Source organism: Centruroides sculpturatus, unplaced genomic scaffold (assembly GCF_000671375.1).
Source record: "Centruroides sculpturatus isolate CEXI.00-Female unplaced genomic scaffold, Cexi_2.0 scaffold475, whole genome shotgun sequence".
Classification (NCBI taxonomy): domain Eukaryota; kingdom Metazoa; phylum Arthropoda; class Arachnida; order Scorpiones; family Buthidae; genus Centruroides; species Centruroides sculpturatus.
Window position 1 is genome coordinate 477,690 of NW_019384712.1, and position 18,852 is coordinate 496,541.

The window sequence follows — 18,852 nt, forward strand, 5'->3', positions numbered from 1 at the left end:
ATTTGGTTTCCAATTTAAAATAAAAACAAATAAGCAAATATGATTATAACACTTTCATGAATATTGAGATATATTAGTAATAAAGAAACAAAAAAAATATATTTAAAAGTTAAATGATATACTTAGAAAGAATGGAGTAAATATCTGAAATAATATTTACTTAAATTCAAAATCCCTAGTTTTGCTAATTTTATGAAATCAATAAATCATTTTTAATGAATAAAAACTTCACGAATTTATGACAGAAAATGTGTTATTTCATCTATTCATTTTACAGTAATATTAATAGAAGCCGAGTTAAATAACTAGCAGAAACAAATGTAAAAACTTTCAATTAAAAAACATGCTAATGCATCTCTTGGTATCAGTGGTAAAACAAGCAGACAAAACAGATTAAATTTAGTCAGTTCAACGACAGCAAAAACAAAAACTATTATTTGATAAACACTGTAAAGAGATGTGATAATTTCTAATTTTAATCAATATTATTTATCAAAAATAAGGGACAATATTAATTTTCTTTTAAACTCTTTTGATAAGATTTTGATATACTCTGCATTATTTTTTAATATATATGTATTTAGCAAAATTACATTATCTCAAATATTTTTTTCAAATTAGAATTCTTCAAATTAAAAGTTAAGACTATTTACAAAAATATTTAATTTTCAAGTCTATCCATCCGATAATCCTTTTCACACAACCACAGAAGTACCTATTACATTGGTTTGAAGAAATAACCTTCAAATATTTTATTGAAATACTTCTATTTCAGGGGCAGTCAGTATTAAAAAATTGCATCTTTGTGTTTGTTGTTAGATACTTATTCTTATTTGTAAAATTATTAAACAAAACTATTTTTAAGTATTATTTTTGAAAAAATTTCATACAGCGTTAAAATTTAAAAGATTTTTTACACAAAGAAATCATGCAAACTGATTAAAAAATCTGACTAATGGATAAGTTCACAGTGTTTTAATGTATATGGGAATTCATAAAGTAAGTTTCAATTGACTACAAAAGCACAGAGAAAATATTTTAGACATTCTTTTAGTGTCAAAACTTTACACATGTATTTACGTACTTTTCAACATAATCATTACAAAGATAAAGAACCTTTTTGTATCATTGCATAAGTATTTTTTATCCTTTTGTTAAAGAAATCTAACATTAGGCTCTTTAACTTATCTTATTCATAGTTATTCATCTCTTCATTGCTGTCAAATCATTGTTTCACTAAAAATGCCTTCAAGTTCATTAAACTAGTGAAAAATGATACAAGGTAAAGGCTAAAGGTAGGTAATGGAATATTTCCCACTAGAATTGTTTAGCAGCAAGTTCATTGTAATGTGCAATCCTGCATTGTCATGAAGTAACACAATGCCAGAGCTTTGTAGTTTGTGCTGTTTGTTTTGAATAGCTCATCATAATTTTTTGAGATTTACAATTTTCATCAGCATTTATTGTTCTTCATTTAGGAATTCAGTTAGCAAAATACATAGCCTTATCTTGCATAATTTTTGATCTGGCCAATTTTAGAATCTTTACTAGGCTGAAAAAATATGTAACACTATTTTCACACAAACCTTGAAATGTTTCCAGCAAAAAACATCCAATGAACTATAATGTAGACCAGCATTTCTCAAACATTTTGCTTACGTGATCCAGTGTATTTGATTGTAATGGTTCCGCAACCCAAATGTTTATATAAAACTTTCAAAACTTCTGTAGACTAGAGTCACTGTACATTATATAACAAAACAAGTAAAATGGCAAAACCATATTTGGGACAAGACTATGTCTCAGAGACTTATTACTAAGCAGAATCAAGGCCGGTCTCGTTCTCATTCTCAGTCCTCTTTGGTATTGCTGCTTTTGGGTGCGATCATTCAAATTTCGCCAGCCACAACCATGAGGTCATCCATGATGCATTTTTGGTGAAATTAACCTATCCAATCTCGAAATTTCTCTCCGTTGCGTGTCGGTCCGGGTTGAATTTTTGTCGATGCATAACGAAAATTTCACATTTTTGAAAAAAATAATCGTGGCTATTGTATCGTCTAAAATTATTTTTTATTTTGCACAAACAATATACAGTTTAACCTGATTATAATGTCATCAGATGTAACGACAACCCTAACATAATGTTAAATTTTTATTGGTCCAAGATTTTACTATACTAGATAATGTTAAAAAACCTACTTGTAACAACATAAAATCCTGTTTTAATGTCATATTTGAAGTACTCCCAAATTTACAAAATTAGATTACAAATTTTATTTAACAAAGTAAATACTACGTGTTCAGTCCTAGGGTCAGAGTCCACTTCCTAGAACGACTGTGGGTGATACTCTCACCACCTGACTTCGGTTTGCCTGTTTGTAGAGAGAGTTGCCATTTTGTATTTTAGTTTATCTCAGTTCCCTGAGTACCTACAAGTCTGGTTTTTTTTATGCATGCATGATTTGTGCACCTAATACTCTGTGCCAAATTGCAACTCCTGACATGTACAGTACTCCTTCATACCTCTAAGCTGGTAACACAGCAGGCAATACGATTTTATAAACAAGATATAGTCTTATCAATAAAATTATGTATTATTGATCATAACTTCTGTGTGTGAAATGTAACATTGAGTACCTTTCTATAGATCAGTTACTATGGTGGAAGATAGGAAAATAGAGCTGGATTATATTTCAAGCATAGCCAGGCAGCATGGATACCCATCACACCTTATCAATGCTCTTGTACACCAGGAGCATCTGGCTGAAACATTACGATCAAAGAATGAGCCCTTTTTACATGTTACCTATAATAAGGTCCTTGCCAACATGTACAAAGAAATATCATGCTTTACGAGTAACAGGATTGTGTACAGGAGATGATCTACTGTTTTCTCTAGTATTAGAAATGATAGGACCAATTGGTCCAGAATTGTATCCTAAGTCTATACTATCTCTCTTAATGATCATAGGGTGGACCGTCCATGTGAATATATTGGAGCTCTATTGCATGTGATCTAAAAATGAGGATCAGGGAGCATAAATGTATGATTTGGAAAGATCTATCCACTACCATACTGTCTACTTTCACCGGTGATAACAATGTCCATGTTAAATTTGACAAGGCCCAATTACTACAACATTGTGATGACCCTGCCAACCTGAAATATCTTGAACAACTCAAAATATTTAAAACATTTAGGAGGAGGACAGCAATTAATTTTAAAGAAATGGACTCATTTGCAGCCACGTGGAAGGCATGCTTTGACGTGTAATAGATTTTGGTCGGATTTCATCGTATTTTATATAAATTTAGTATTTTTTAAAACTGGAAGCCATTTTGAAGTCTAAATTAACCTTGTTAAATGTGACATTGAGCATGAATGTATTTTCACAATATGCAACTTTTTCAAAATGTTTGGAATTTGCATTCGTTGGACAAACATTCATTACTTCGAAACCTGAGGATGACTGTAGAAAATGGGTTAAAACGTTTGTTTAATGACTAATTAAATCAAATTTTTGCTGGTTTGTTGGTAATTGCATATTTTGTTTAATTATAATTAAAACACTTGTGTATAATTTAAGATAAAGTTTAATCTAAGATGAATGTGATTTATTACATTTTATTAATAATTAATATAGTAATTATATAGTAATATAGTAATTTTGGATAATTTTTTTTTATTTTTTATTTTAATTTAAAAATTTATAGTCTCTTCAAATTTTAATTTTGTAGTTTCATGTTTTTAATATTGAAATCTAGTTGGAAGAAATACCACATATAAAACAAAAATTATTATTAATTTTCTTTCTCTACTTATGAAATTTACAATTTTGAGAAATTAAAAATCTATACATATACTAGTGATTTTTAAAAATTCAAAGTAGGGAATAAAGAGAGGGAACTGGGAATTTTTCCCTGAGCTTACAGGAAACTTAGGGGCTCCATAGTAGTTGCTACTCATGAAAATTAATGTTACTTTTACTAAGAAAAAATAAAATAAGATTTCTTTTTATTAATTAATAAAGAAAACATTCCACATATATCATTTGTTTGAAAAAAAAAAACAAAATGGGCCTGTATCCCCTGGCACCATACAAGTTCTCAACAGCTCTGTTCCAATAATAGATACAGGAGCTCACTTACTTTGACTAATGAGCAATTCAACCATATATCTAAAATTTAAATTTTGCAGAAATTCTGAAGTACTCTTGCAGGTCATGAGGTGATGTTGATGTTAGTCTTTGACCAGTAATAAAAAATACATTTTTAGTAAATAATTAATAAGAATTTATTTCTATTGAATATAATGTCATTTTTCATTTTTGCATGAATTCAACATTCCATTGCCATTACTGATGTGGTAATGTTAACTTTTATGATTAGTGCTTCAAAAATGCATCAAAAACGTAATAGTAAATCTAGCAGTGTAGATAAATGCAAGAAGTGTGGCTCTATTACCTATATCTAAACTTGACATTATAAAAGTAAGTGCATTACATGAAAAAATCTGTTTGAAACACCCATTATTAAGCAGTAACGAGCAGGTAAACGAGCATAATGTAATCTATTAAGTGCGTTGAAGGAACAAACAGTAACAATACATGGTTATTCTGNGTTTTTAGTAAATAATTAATAAGGATTTATTTCTATTGAATATGATGTCATTTTTCATTTTTGCATGAATTCAACATTCCATTGCCATTACTGATGTGGTAATGTTAACTTTTATGATTAGTGCTTCAAAAATGCATCAAAAACGTAATAGTAAATCTAGCAGTGTAGATAAATGCAAGAAGTGTGGCTCTATTACCGTGGAAACTAAACTTGACATTATAAAAGTAAGTGCATTACATGAATAAATCTGTTTGAAACACCCATTATTAAGCAGTAATGAGCAGGTAAACGAACATAATGTAATCTATTAAGTACATTGAAGGATCAAACAGTAACAATACATGGTTATTCTGTGTACAAATGTACTTTCTAGGTTAGGTTTCAACTTATGAACATTTTGACTAGGAGAAAACCTCTGGAACATAACTTGTTCATAAATAGGGGCATTCCTATATTTAATAGTTGTTAAAAAATTCAACTGTGTCTAGTTTCATGTTTTTTCTTTTTGCTGTCTTTTTTTGTTTTGTTGATTGTTTATTTTTTATTTTTTTGACATTTGGAAAAGGCCAATGACCATAGTGTCGTTTAGTTAAAATTAAAAAAATATAAATAAGATTATTCCTGAACACAAAAAGTAAAAAAAAAAATAACTAGGGAACTTTGCTCACTCACCCATGGGCTTCACCTACTTGTCCCAATATAGACTTTTTGTTAAAAAAACTCAGGACAATTTATTGATTCTTTGTTCCACTGTTTCTATTTTATCTAACTTTTTTCATGGAAAAATGTTCATGACAGTTTTTAAGCTAAATGTTTTATTTAAATAGAATAGATTAAGTTGGAAAATTCAATTTTTAAAGTAATTTTGAGAAAAATTTCAATTTTAAACATGAACTGATTTTTTAATGAAAACAAAATAATTAAATTTAAAACTTTCAAAAGTGAATAAAAGAGTACTGTATAAGTTAATATTTCAATCTTTTTGATGTCTTGAGGTTAAAATTATTATATAATAAATGTTAAATTATCATTTCTGTGTATATTTTTATATCAGTTTTTATGTGAATAACTCATAGTTCTATAAAGTTATTATATATGACATGATCCATTTTATTGACAGTCATTTCAAGAACTACATCATTTATGAAGTTATCATTTACTTGTATTATCTTACAGTTATTGTCTTATGAAATAGAATAAGTACTCCATTCTTTATCATCATTAGTACAAATATATTATTCATAATCTAATCATTTATCCAAGTTGTTAAACACCGAGTAGCATACAATCGATAATTGTTGCTATTTCAAGTTCATATAATAAATTGTGTTTTCTTTTTCTTTGTGATAAACTCTTATTATTTATTATATTAAAAAGTACACTAAATAATTAATAATAAATTTGATTATTTAAACATTTCAATTCGTAACGGAGTAGGCTATAATGTAATTCATAGCCACAAGTGTTGATATATTAAAGTTGGCATGGCAAATTACTCTAAATCAGTTTTGCCATTGGACACTTAAAATAAAAATAAGGTTAAATCTTATTTTAACAAAACTTTTCAAATTAACACAATTGTAAACAGTCAAATAATAATATAAGATGTCTCTGGTATTTATTATTATTATTGTTTATTGATTAATGACTAGAAGCTAATAGCCGAAAATAGGGGTGTGTCAAAATATGTTTTCTATAAAAGGACCTACAACTTTTCAGTTTCAGAACTGCTGGCTTAGATATATGCATTGTTAAATTTTTTTAAATCTAAGTTATTAAAATTATGATATTAAGGATTGCAAACATTAAGTTTAAGAAATTATTAAAATTTAAATAATACAGAAATCTATGATTGCATAAATATATTTATGAATTGATTGTTTCAAACATACTAGTAACTGTTAAAGGAATGGATAATGAAGCTGCTGATGTTCATTAAAAATGTTGTATAATATAGATAATGGTATATTATGCAATTAATTTATAATATAATTGCTAATTATAAATGAATAGTCATATGGTATTTTGTGGTTAGACTACACCTATAACACTATAGTTATGGAAATCAAAATCGTGTATAAACACAGTGTGGCACCCATGCCATAAAAATTTTATGGCACAGCTTTATGGCATGGGTTCCAAACTATGTTTATACATGATTTTGATTTCCATACGTACAGTGTTATAGGCATGCCATACACATTTACTATCTGGAGCTCAACATGTTAGCACATTGGATTTATTGAGAAACATTGAAAGAACGTTTAGACAATCTCATCACAAGTAATCTAATCTACTTGCCTTTAATGGTTCTTTACACTGAGATTCATTTGAATTGATGGAGATTCTTTTAGCTAGTAGAAGAATCTTCAACAATTGAAATCAATCCACTATTATACATTTGTAACAAGCAACAGACATTAAAGATTTGTGTCTTCTTAAATCTTTTCCAACCACAGGAATACAATTGGAAGAGTCAACTTTACTTTGAGGATCTTTCCTGCCCACAATTAATACAAGTTGTTATTAAAAAAGTCTTTCCTGAATCAGATTCTTGTAAAAACATTTTTACAAGGATCTCATTTCAGTCAGTTTTTTATGCATTTTAAAATTAAAGTTTCTCTTTGATAACTGATCTCATTTAACAATGTTTAGATACTGAAAATAAGAAGAAAATGCAAAAAGTTATGAATTACTTAATGTTTTAAAATTAATGATGATAAATTGACAACCTCAAGTTGGAATGTTGTGGTGCTCTCCATTTCATTATTTGCACAAGGCACTGTTTCAAAGTATCATAGGATAGTTCTTTATTAAGTTTATGATCATCTCGAGAGATGCTAGTTTTCCTTTCTTCACTGCTTTTTGATACCTTTTCCCTTTTTTTTGCACTTAGAAATAAATTGAGTGTTTTGTGCATTTTTCTATTTATAAATCTGTTATTAATTAAAAATTTAATAACTTTTTAAGTTTGATTCCAGTATCAACTGTTAAACAATTTCTAATGCTTGGATTTGTACCCATTTAATGTTTGGAAATTGAAATTATGCTTTTGATTGACAGAGAAATTTCAACTGTAAGCAAATTTGCAAATTAATCCTTCCTAAAATTTTTTAATTTCTTTCTGTGATTGGTAAGAAAAAAAAGTTTTGACCAATGGTGATTTTAAAAACAGCATAAGCAGTAGGCAGTTTCCATTTGTTATCTCTACTTTCCAACAAAGTTTTGCACTTTTTTTTTTATTAAATTGTAAGTATATATATATATTATTTACTGTATTGGTCCTAATACTGTATTAGTCAATGTTTCTTCATAGTTTTTTTAAAATCTTGCATTAATAAACTTTTTAGTTTAGGTCTTAGAAACAGAAAAACAACTTTAGAATAAATTACTTCATTATATTGAAATAGTCATTATTGATGTAGAATTATATCAATTACAGATTTCATGACTTCAAACATCACTAATATAAAATAATGATGATGATTCCATAGTTAATGTGGGAGAGGGATGTTATGACTGGTTGTGATACAAAAGTTTATTGATATCTTTAGTTTTGACTTTGATTTTTAAAAATGCCAGAGGAGTTAGTAAATAAGTTTAAAGATGAATGAATTATGACTGGCAATAGTATTTTGAGATATGAACTATGATAGAGTTGTATTAAAAGCATCTCTCATTACTGGTTAAGCAGCACATTAAATATGAAAAACATGTTTGCAACAGGGAAAGATAGAAGAATGTGAAGAAGGAACAGAGTTTTATTTTGGCATCATTAAATTTTTTGCAAAGGACAGTGCAAGCAAGTAGAATGTAAACTAGCTACAGCTTTATCATGGTTAGGAATTGCTCTTAAAATAAATCACCCAGCATTCAGAAACTTTCTAGAATGTATACAAAGCTCTCAATTCCTGACCAAAGCATGCAAAGGAAAGTTGCTTCATGTGCAACCTGCTGCATATGAAACAGCTTTTTAAATAAATACAGGAAATAAAAAAAAACTGAGTTGTTTCCTACTATTTTGAATAAAACAAAAGATATGCTAAAAAGGTACATGCTGAACATTCTTATTGGTCCATTAACGGGAGCCAGTTTGTGGAATTTGTCTTCTTTAATTCATAACTATTAATGCAGGTCTTCAATAATGCATGTATCAAATTGTGAAACTCTGCCATTCAATATGAAAAGATTTGGTTACTTGTAACAGACCAGTCACCAAACTTGCTAAGTACAGTGATACCTCGACTTACGCTACCCCAACTTACGCGATTTTCAAATCTCGTCGATTCGTCTTTTGTTTGAGCGCCACGCAACTTTTGATTACTCACTCCCCCCACACTATTGTTCAGCTTACATGTTCAGGCGTGTAGCGCAGAATCGACACATAGCTACAATTTATTTTGTGTTATTTATTTCTGTGTTTGTTATATCTACGGAGACTTGAGAGACTCTATGTGGTGATTTCTTGTAACCGTGAACGAATCAAAAGACGAGAGTAGATTAACGAGAACATTTATTAGCTTACATACATCCGACTTGGAGTTTACACAAATTGCAAAATTATACTCCGACTTACGCAAATTCGACTTACGCAGTTATCGCTTGGTCCCACCTATCGCGTAAGTTCGGGGTATTACTGTACATGCAGTTGATATGTTCAAATCTGAGATACATCCAGCAATTAGGGTAGAATATTTTTGGGCCAATGATTTCATTTCAGAAATGATTATCACTCTTCATATAGATCTACATTTGCAGCACAACTGCTTTGCCATTCCCAAAACACTCTGAAATAAAAACAAGCAACTTGAATCCACACCCGATTGTCAAAAATTTCTCTTTTATGAGAGCATTCCTTGATAAACTGGATGAAAAGTCTGAGTCTGTTGAAATAACAAGCCCACATTAAAGGAACTCTATATTGTTCATTCCTGTGCAGTTCAGTTTCTAAGCTTGAGGAAAGCACACTGCTGAGATGCAGCGGGAGATTTTTAAACACTTTTGGTGGGTTAGATGGATTTGCTTTAGAGAAACTAATACTTCCTGTCAAAAGTCCAGTCATTCAAATATGATCCTCAAGTCTTTTCAATCACAAAACTGGGATTTTTTAATGAAAACCAAATAAGCTCCTCTTACATCTATTGATCTTGAGAAATTTATTTTCACTGCGCTATCTGCAGCTGACCAATGGAGAATGTAGAACAGTTGATTGCACGCAAGTACAATGCCTTTGTTTGTAAACTATGAAACAGATCAGATTTCAAAAGTAACTGATTCAAATTCTCTCTATCAATTTCTCAAGTCTTGTTTGTTCTATGTAACTTTTATGCATAATAAAATGATAGTTTTATACTTTTTTAGGAGCACTTTTTTAGTCCTTTTTAAATAAAATTTGCACCTCAACTTTCCAAGTTTAACCATCATCACCATTTTAAGTTGTAAATATAAATATCGACGAAGGCTATGTAATTTGCAGTTAAGCAATTAACAAATAATAAGTAAAATATATAATAGAATCAAGTACTTCCATTACTAATGAGCTGTTTTCAGATTAGTATTAAGGCTTAAAACCTTTCTAAATTAAATTCAATTGTTATAAATTAAAAATTAACATGTTTCTATGCTTTTCAACTCAGTTTAAGTACTTTAAACTATGTTATTTCCTACTTTGAAGTGAAGATAGAATTTTAGTAAAATTTCTTATCTCTTAAATTGTGTAGTCTGACAGCACTTTCTATTGCAATGTTCATGGAAACATTCTCAGAAATAAAATTATATAGTCTAATATTGTACATAGGAAAGTCACAATTGAGTTTGTAAGTGAAGAGCTCATTAGTCAATTAGGAGAACTTAAATTGGAGACGAGTTTGAACCAGATGTTGGTAGCAAAATCCTGATTCTGACATCAAAATGGATACAAATGATAATGTAACAACCAAATCAGAAGACACTGAATTGGGTTTACTATAAAAACAGCAATTATTTCAAATGTTATATAGCTGTAACCCATAAATACAGTCAATAATTGTTTTAGGAAGTTTAAAAACGTGCAAGTAATTAACGTTTGTTATCAATTTTTACTTAATTATCTCCTGTTGCAAGGTAATAAACCATGGGAATACATACATTTTAAAAATAAACCATTAGGTTTTAATTGTGGAAATATATATATATACTAGCTGTTACCCGCGACTTTGTACGCGAAGGTTTTGCAAGCAAACCCCATTTACATTCAATATTTCAATAACCATAGTAATTGTTATATAACACCTACCGCTGAAGAGAATTGCAGAGAATCAAACGAACTATTTTCAATTTGATCAATTTTCTGGAACGTTTACAATCGTTCTATAATAGAACCAATATGCAATAACAAATTTGAATTTAAAACGGTTTGAACATTTTTAAAATCGAAATGGATAAAAATATTTATAACAATGTCTGAAATGTTATTAATTTAATACACCTAAGTACTCGATGAAGACTATATCCTCTCCCTCACCCCCCGCGGGGGAATTTCTAAAAATCCCTTTTTAGTGAACACATTCTCATGGCATACCCTACTACAACGCAGATAAAAACAAAAAATCGCATCTAAAATAGCGCAGTAGAAGCCGTTCTTCCGGTTAAGCCTTAATCCTCCCCCTCTCCTCCCGCAAGGAAATTACGAAAAATCCCTTCTTAGTGTGCATTTCCATGACGTACCCTAACTGTCTACCAAATTTCACCTCTTTAGGTTAAGCGGTCTGCTCTGGGCAATGATAAATCAGTGAGTGAGTCATTCAGTCAGTCAGTCAGGACAAGCAATTTTATATATTTAGATAATATACACTGTAATTATTAGTAAATAAATTTTATGAATTTTAAGAAATAGAATTCTGTATCTTTATTGATTGGAAAATTCTATTGCTTAGATGAGCTGCTTGACTTCACATCCATTAAACCATACAACTTTTCTTTCATAGAAGTATAAATATTGAACAAAGAAAAACTGTAAAAAAATAATTAAGTTTAACTATAACATATTTGCTTTGAAGTCTTTGTGAACACAAATTCAAATAAAATTAAAAACATTCATAGATTCTCATAGTCTTTTGTATAACTTTAATAAATATTTTGGCAATAAATCTATCTGGAATTTATATTATTTAAACAAATCAAAACATAATGGAACTTATTGTTAGGCAAATAATAATTCTTTGAAATACAAATCAAACTGCATTAAACTACAGGTTTTTAATTATGCAACTTTACCAATAGTGTTTATTAGTATGATAAAAAAACAAAAAAAAAGCAATAAATATTCTGCGTGTTATGATTATATGACTTTTTGGAGATATCAGCAAGACATGAAGTTTTGAGAAATGGGATCAATGTAAATCATGTGAAGAGTGGAAAGATTAAGATATTTTGTTGAATATTTAGTGTACATAATAATCTACATAAAGTATTAACAGTTAATAATTGTATTTATATAGGTGAAAATAATTATCCAGATTGGAAAAGAATGTTTTCTAATATTAGATTGTCATGTGGTGCCGGAATAGTAATTTCAGTTGGTCACATAGCACGATTTGAACTAAATTATTGTTTGCCTTTAAAATTTCAAAATGAAGACAGGTAAGTAGGAATAACTGCATTTAAGATGATTTTTAAAAATGTTTATATCTAAAATAGTTAATTTTTTTTAGGACAAATCCTGGTATGCAATTTGGTATAGGTGTTGCATTTTTGTAGTTTTAAAAGAAAGGTAAATCCTTGTTTGTCTTTGTGGTTTTCTTTTTTTAAATAACTTATGTAATAAGTTATTTTCTTAATGTAGGAAAGAATTTGAAGAAAGCAAATAGTAAAAAGGAATTTCAAGACCATGTACATGTAAATAAATTGTTACTTAGAATGTTTATCTAATTTGATAAACAATAGGACTGATTTATTATTTTGCAATAAAATTTTAGTTGATAAATATTTTTGTGCAAGTTTAAATAATAATTGAAACTTCTGACAACCATCACTAAACACATTCAATTCTGTTTTTACATGGTAGATGCACTCCCAAAAAATCTAAAACAATAATCTTCCGTGTGGACTATATTTTTGGATCCAGCCATTAAAAACTGATGTAACTTATAAGCAAATTAATTACCAAGTTTAAATTTTGCTAGTAAGAAGTTTGTGTGTTTAATGTATTTGTACAATTTGTTTACTTTCAGTTAAACACCAAAAATACCTCTACCTTTTAATGCCAAATGGCATGTAAAAACTTTCATGTTGAAATGATTGCCCATGTGTTATTCTGTAATTCCAAGTCTGTTCCAGAAGTACTTTGAATGGGAAACTGACTTCCTTTTAGGTGTTAGATACACAAAATCCAGAAAAGTACCACATGAACCAGCCTGTCTGTCACACACAGACCCAGCACCAATTACTACTGTTCTGTTTTTATTCACTCATCCATTAGTGGATCACAGATTGAAAGAAATGATCATACAAAACAAATTGACAAACTCAAAGCAGTCAGAAAAAAAAAAAAGTTTAAAGTTAATTTGATCACAGGATAATTTTTTTGCATTCAGACATTTGAACATGTTTAATGACAGTTGTAAAAAAGATTTTGTACAGATGAAGTGAATTTTAATTGTAAGCAAAATTTCCCTTTTGATAGCATTAAAAAAGGTGCAAATTTATTGAAATGCATTTGATCTAAGTAAATTGAATTATTGGAATAAGTCTACTAAAAATTTACTTCTCTTCAATTATTTTTGAATAGATTTTTGAATTCGGCCATTAGAAAGTTACTTTATTTGCATTCATTCACTTCATAGAGGGGGGAATGTTTTAATGTATAAACTGACAGTAGTTTGGAAACTGTTTTATTCAGTAGTGTTAAAAATTAAGATTTTAGCAAATAAAAAGTAAAAAAAAAGTTAAATGCAGTTTCTAGATTTCTATAAAAATTGAGTTACACATACAAAAGTTCTAAATTAAATCAATTAAATAAAAATTTATTTTACATAATTGGTTCCCCTATACTGTATACTGTTGCCTTGTAGTTTTATATTGGTGACAACATATGCAGATATAAAATCTTTAACAAAATTACGTATAATCCATAAACAATGATTAAATAACTTTTAAATATACAATATTAAAATCCACAACTGATCTTCCTGGAATGCAAAAATAGTTTCCAATATACATATTACAAAGTATTACGGGTCGTTCCTATACAACACAAAAAGGCACTTCGGTTCAAGTTTGATTTCGAACTCACTTAAAAATTAGACGTCTTCAATCACTGCAACAGAAACAACAAAGGGCCATGCAAAGAGCACACAAACAGCAGTCTCGAGCACAGTCGTTGTCTTTCTTCTCTTCTACGACTCTGCTGATAGAAAGCTTCAAATAAGCCAGAGGAATAATATTACCTTCCAATATTAAACAATTGATCATACTTACACGGTGGTGACGGCAGGTTGACCGGGCGGAGGATAAGCTCCGCCGGGAGGAACCTGAGGCGGATAGACTCCCGGCGGAGGAGGACCGGGAGGCGGATAGTAGCCGCCGGGATTGCTTCCGGGAGGATAGCATCCTCCGGGCGGCGGAGGTCCGGGCGGGTACTGTTGGTACGGAGGAGGATAACCGCTCATCTACAATTTTAAACGAAAGCTATAAAACCCAGCTACAGAGAAAAATAGTTTCGTTTCTCCGAACGTGTACTTTGAACAGTTTTAAAAAGGTGTAAACAGATAAGATAAAAAATAAAAGGATGGCTACTTTGTCTGTGTTAGAGAGAACACTTATATTCCTATTTAAAAATGGCTATTGTTGGAACACCTAAAATACAATGTCATTGTATTTTATAAAAAAAAAATTACACGCATTAAAAGCTGACGAAACATCGATACGTAAATTTTCATTTTAGCGACGTCACGAGTTAATGAAGAATTTTATTACTTCGTGTGCCGGATTGAAATATGTTTCGAAATTACTAACATAATGCCGTTTATCGCTCGCGTAATTTCGTCGCGTTTTAATTAATTATTCGCGACCATAAATGTTAATTACAACGAATAAACGGGACGGTGACATACTAAGAACAATATTAGTGCGGTAAACACGGGTAGACATTAATAAAAATTGTCGAAATAATTCACTTACGTTTAGAAGAATAAAACGGGAGGTCCCAACTTTATATCCTTAAAGCGCTAAGAAGTAGCAAAACACCCGCAAGTGTCTAAGGGGAGTACCGTATTGCAAGATGTTGCGTAAAGTTCCACCCCTATATAGGCCAAGTGACGTCATACTAAGTTTCCCATTACGTCACACACTCGTGACTTTGAATTTTCTCTGACCGGAATTGTTAATCGCGTGCCGCGTATCGTTCATTTGTAATACCGATTTACGCAATTATTCGTCGTCGTTATCGAATAAAATGTGGAAGGAATTATTTAATTGGACTACCGATTTAAAAATACTTTATTGTGCTTTTATCGTATAGATGATAAGGCGACATTACAAGAAATATGACGTAACGTACACGTAAATTTTGTATAAAACTTTTCTTATTTCGTAGATGGCGCTGAACAACAGTTTTGTAAATTACGTTGAAATAAATTTTAAAATATTCGTAATTTTTAATCTATAATCGGAATTTTCGCCGACGATTAATTTGAAAATCGTATCGTAATAAAATACGATAAGAGTATTCGTTTGTCTATAATATTTTATTTGGAAGATTACGTTATCAACGATATGCAGAAAAATAGGAACATTGCATAAATATTAGAAATTTAAACACAATTGTGGAATGTGCAAAAATTAAAATAATTTTATATTTAAGACTGATTGTAACCTCAGAATGTCTTAAATAGATGGCATTAAAAATTTTCAAAAGTCGAATTTATAAATTCTGTTATGGTAGATTTTAAAAATCGATATCTATGATTTAGATTGATTCAAGTCGACCCCCTATAACACTGTTGATAATTCCGTTTTATATGAATTCCATGTTGTACGAGTCACTTAGATTTTACAAATACGTGAGCCGTTCACAGCCTGGCACACGTATTTGTAAAATCTAAGTGACTCGTACAACATGGAATTCGTATAAAACGGAATAATCAACAGTGTTATAGGGGGGTCGACACCGTGGTTATTCGTTTGATTTTTCAACATTTATCGAAATTTAGGCAAATCCGCTTGGTATGTGGCGTACGTATAGGGGTGATACGTGTTTTAGATCCCACCCAGAGGCATTAGGAATAAAATTTAAACTGAAAAAAACAAATTAAAATTTTATTTTATTAATTAATAATTCAATATCGATCGATCATTTCATTTATTATTGTAATAAAAACTTAAACTACGTGAGTGGATTGTTCTAGAACAGTGTTTTTCAAACTGTGAGTCGCGACCCCCAGGGGGAGTCGCGGGTGTAAGAAAAGACAAGTGTTTGTAGGTCCTACACTACAATAAAAAAAAAAAAAACTAGAATTTCGTTGAGAAGGCTGTTGCCTGTTTATTTTACAGTATAATTGATTTTTCGATCGATATTTAAAGAAAGAAAATTAAATACTGTACGTAGTTTTTAAAATCACTGATATAGTTTAAATATGGCCCTGGGGGCTCGCCAGAATTTTTTAACTTGTAAAGGGGTCGCTTATTCGAGAAGGTTGAAAAACACTGTTCTAGAATAAAGCATAAAAATTCATAAAAATTGGCTACAATTATTAAAAAAAAATGTAATATCCCAAAAGAGAATATGTAAATAAAGTGATCTATGCCATATGTAAATGCGAAATAAGGCTGGCAAAGTTTCGTCGTATTGAAGACTACATTACACTCATTGAGAAGTTCAACGTACAAGGAATATTCGCCAGCAACCGACAAGATAGCCAGATAAAGAAAGGTGGTTGTGGTGAAGAAAGTGCCTGAAAGATGTCTGGTGTAAGAATAACATATAAGAGAGGTTTCGGCCGACGTTTCCATCGCGAAAACGTGTACGTCGGACGTAGTGTCGTCTTCCTGTACGTCTATAAGTTTAACAATGGTGTTTGGATGTCAGTGGAATCATGCTCGACGTATCAAACGCCATTGTCAAACTTCTAGGCTTACAGGAAGGCGGCGCCGAACATCCGACGTTCACGTTTTCGCGATGAAAACGTCGGCCGCAACCTCTCTATAATCTACTTGCAAAAACACCTCAAAGTAAGGAAGGTTTTATTTGAAAAAAAAAAAATCTTTTATAACATAGTTTTAATTGCTAAGGTTTTAATAACTGATTGTATTCAACAGTGAACTAGATGTATTTTCGGTTGTGGTATATATGTTATTCCGAGTCGTATTGGTATTCTCGATCGCCATATGTTATTCCAGGATATAATGGTATGTCTTTAATTATCATAATGGAATATTATGTAATATAAGAAATTTATATTTATACTTTATTACGTAGTCGACCGAAGAGGGGCCGAAACGCGTCTCGACAAAGTTCTAAAATAATCCAAGTGTGTATGAATTCACCCAGTCGTGACATTGAACCAAACAAGAAAAAGAAGACACTGTTTCGATACATTCATACAATAAATATCTCAACTATAATTAAGTTTACAGTCAGAAGCCGTTTCCGCAGAGTCATGGAAAACTTGTGTTGGCCCAAGATTAAAACAAGTCCTTTCAGCCATTGTTTTCTCAACAAATGAAATACGTAGAGTGTAAAACTAATATCAATAATATTCGCCGGATACAATTACTGGACAATGGGGGGAATAAACATTTCGAGAAACATGCGAACGAAATTGTTGGACAGCCCCTTAAGAAGGTGCGTTACATAATTTATGGACGATCTCAACTCAAAGTCCGAATCTTGGCACTGTCCGGTGTCATTATGATTCACGTTTGAGGAATGCGAAACATGTTACCAAAAAGCACCGTTAAAAGAAATTTTCTGATTGTTTAATTTTGTTTTTCATTAAAGAGACTGAAAAAGTCTCATTCCAAAAATTATACATGAGGCTGGAAATGAGTCTGCTGCCTTTTAACGTCTCTTTATAAGAAATATTTCTTTCCTAATGATGGTGTGATTAAGTTTAATTACTAAATATTTAGATATTTATGAATATTTTTTAAAAAATATACCAAAAAAGTTTTACGCAATTATCTTTATTGAAATATTCTTAGAAAAACATTTAAAGCATTAAATATAGTAATAACTATAATTATTATTAATTAATAATTATTAGAAACTTCGTCCCTGTTAGCCTTCGATAACTCGACCAGCACCACCTAGTGGCGTTGGCGCAACCCGTGTTTCGCCTTGCTTCCCGACTCTATCCACATACAGTATATAATAATTATAATTTATTAATTTTTGCAAATAATATTAACGTTTTATATATAAATTAAACTTATACATAAAGCTAATAAATAAAATAGTCGAAAAATATGATGAAACAATGTTGCGATTTCAATAGATGCTAGTTTGGTCTTTTAACTCTTTCCGCCTTGTGTGCACTAAGACGGCCTCTTTTAGCAAGCCATCCGGCCCTCTTTAATGGGTGGTTTGTTCCGGATAAGTCGGGCCCATCCCTCGTCATCCGATTGCCTCCATTGGGATCTGGTCGAACATGTTTGACACTTAAATGTATGTATATACATTCTTAGTGCCCGCACAGCGGAAGAGTGTAAAGTCTAGATTATAGCCAACATAATCATCGATTCATTCGACAGCCGAATAGCCGAGAGGCTAAGGTAACAGCCTACCGCTCTGCTAGACCCAGGATCGAATCCGAACGGGTCGAAAAATTCCCAGAAACTTTTGCGGGTGGCCCATCGGGCCCCGTCTCTCACCATCCCGCCGCCCAATTGTGGGCCTGGCCGGAAACTATAATTCATAATGGGTTTGCTAAATAAGGCCATCTTAGTGCCCACAAGGCGGAAATAGTTTTAAAAATACATCGATCCATCGCCGATGATTGCAAGAAACCATTGATAGCTTTGAGGCCCATCGCATAGCACCGATATTATATTCGTAAAATGAAACGACCACCTTACTATTTACTATTCTGTAAATAAACTATCAGAAAATATTTGCAGGACTTTTTAAGTCATTTCTTCAATGTCGGGAGTCCAGTACATATAATTAAACGAGAGGAGTTTTTAAAAAATACGCCATTGTAAACAACAGAAAGGTGATCAATAACTTTACACGTAATAAATAGACGGCCCTTA

General features: G+C 30.8%; 2 protein-coding genes and 1 long non-coding RNA gene across 5 annotated transcripts in view; 2 read left to right on the plus strand and 1 right to left on the minus strand.

Annotated features, from left to right (window-relative positions):
* The window catches only part of LOC111627855 (sorting and assembly machinery component 50 homolog), a 56,941-nt gene extending 44,353 nt beyond the window's left edge, over positions 1-12,588 (plus strand). For both annotated transcript variants that reach the window (XM_023371517.1, XM_023371518.1), the window contains exons 13-15: positions 12,102-12,243; positions 12,315-12,373; positions 12,446-12,588. In XM_023371517.1, coding sequence (XP_023227285.1) covers positions 12,102-12,243; positions 12,315-12,360 — 188 coding nt within the window. In that variant the 3' untranslated portion in view covers positions 12,361-12,373; positions 12,446-12,588. The remainder of the gene's footprint in view (positions 1-12,101; positions 12,244-12,314; positions 12,374-12,445) is intronic.
* An 815-nt stretch (positions 12,589-13,403) lies between these two features.
* Positions 13,404-14,937, minus strand: LOC111627856 (cysteine-rich and transmembrane domain-containing protein 1-like). Of its 2 annotated transcripts, none has more exons than XM_023371520.1 (3): positions 14,782-14,937; positions 14,080-14,270; positions 13,404-14,005 (listed from the first exon to the last, which is right to left on the minus strand). In XM_023371520.1, exons 2-3 carry the CDS (start codon positions 14,268-14,270, stop codon positions 13,912-13,914), a joined length of 285 nt encoding a protein of 94 aa, XP_023227288.1. In that variant the 5' UTR covers positions 14,782-14,937; the 3' UTR covers positions 13,404-13,911. The 2 variants fall into 2 exon arrangements, with proteins under 2 accessions (XP_023227288.1, XP_023227287.1); XM_023371519.1 differs by having other exon boundaries at positions 13,404-14,008.
* A 1,767-nt stretch (positions 14,938-16,704) lies between these two features.
* Positions 16,705-17,548, plus strand: LOC111627840. Its single transcript, XR_002757075.1, has 3 exons — positions 16,705-16,830; positions 16,918-17,007; positions 17,078-17,548. It is a non-coding gene; the product is annotated as an uncharacterized LOC111627840 (long non-coding RNA).
* Positions 17,549-18,852: the final 1,304 nt, after the last annotated feature.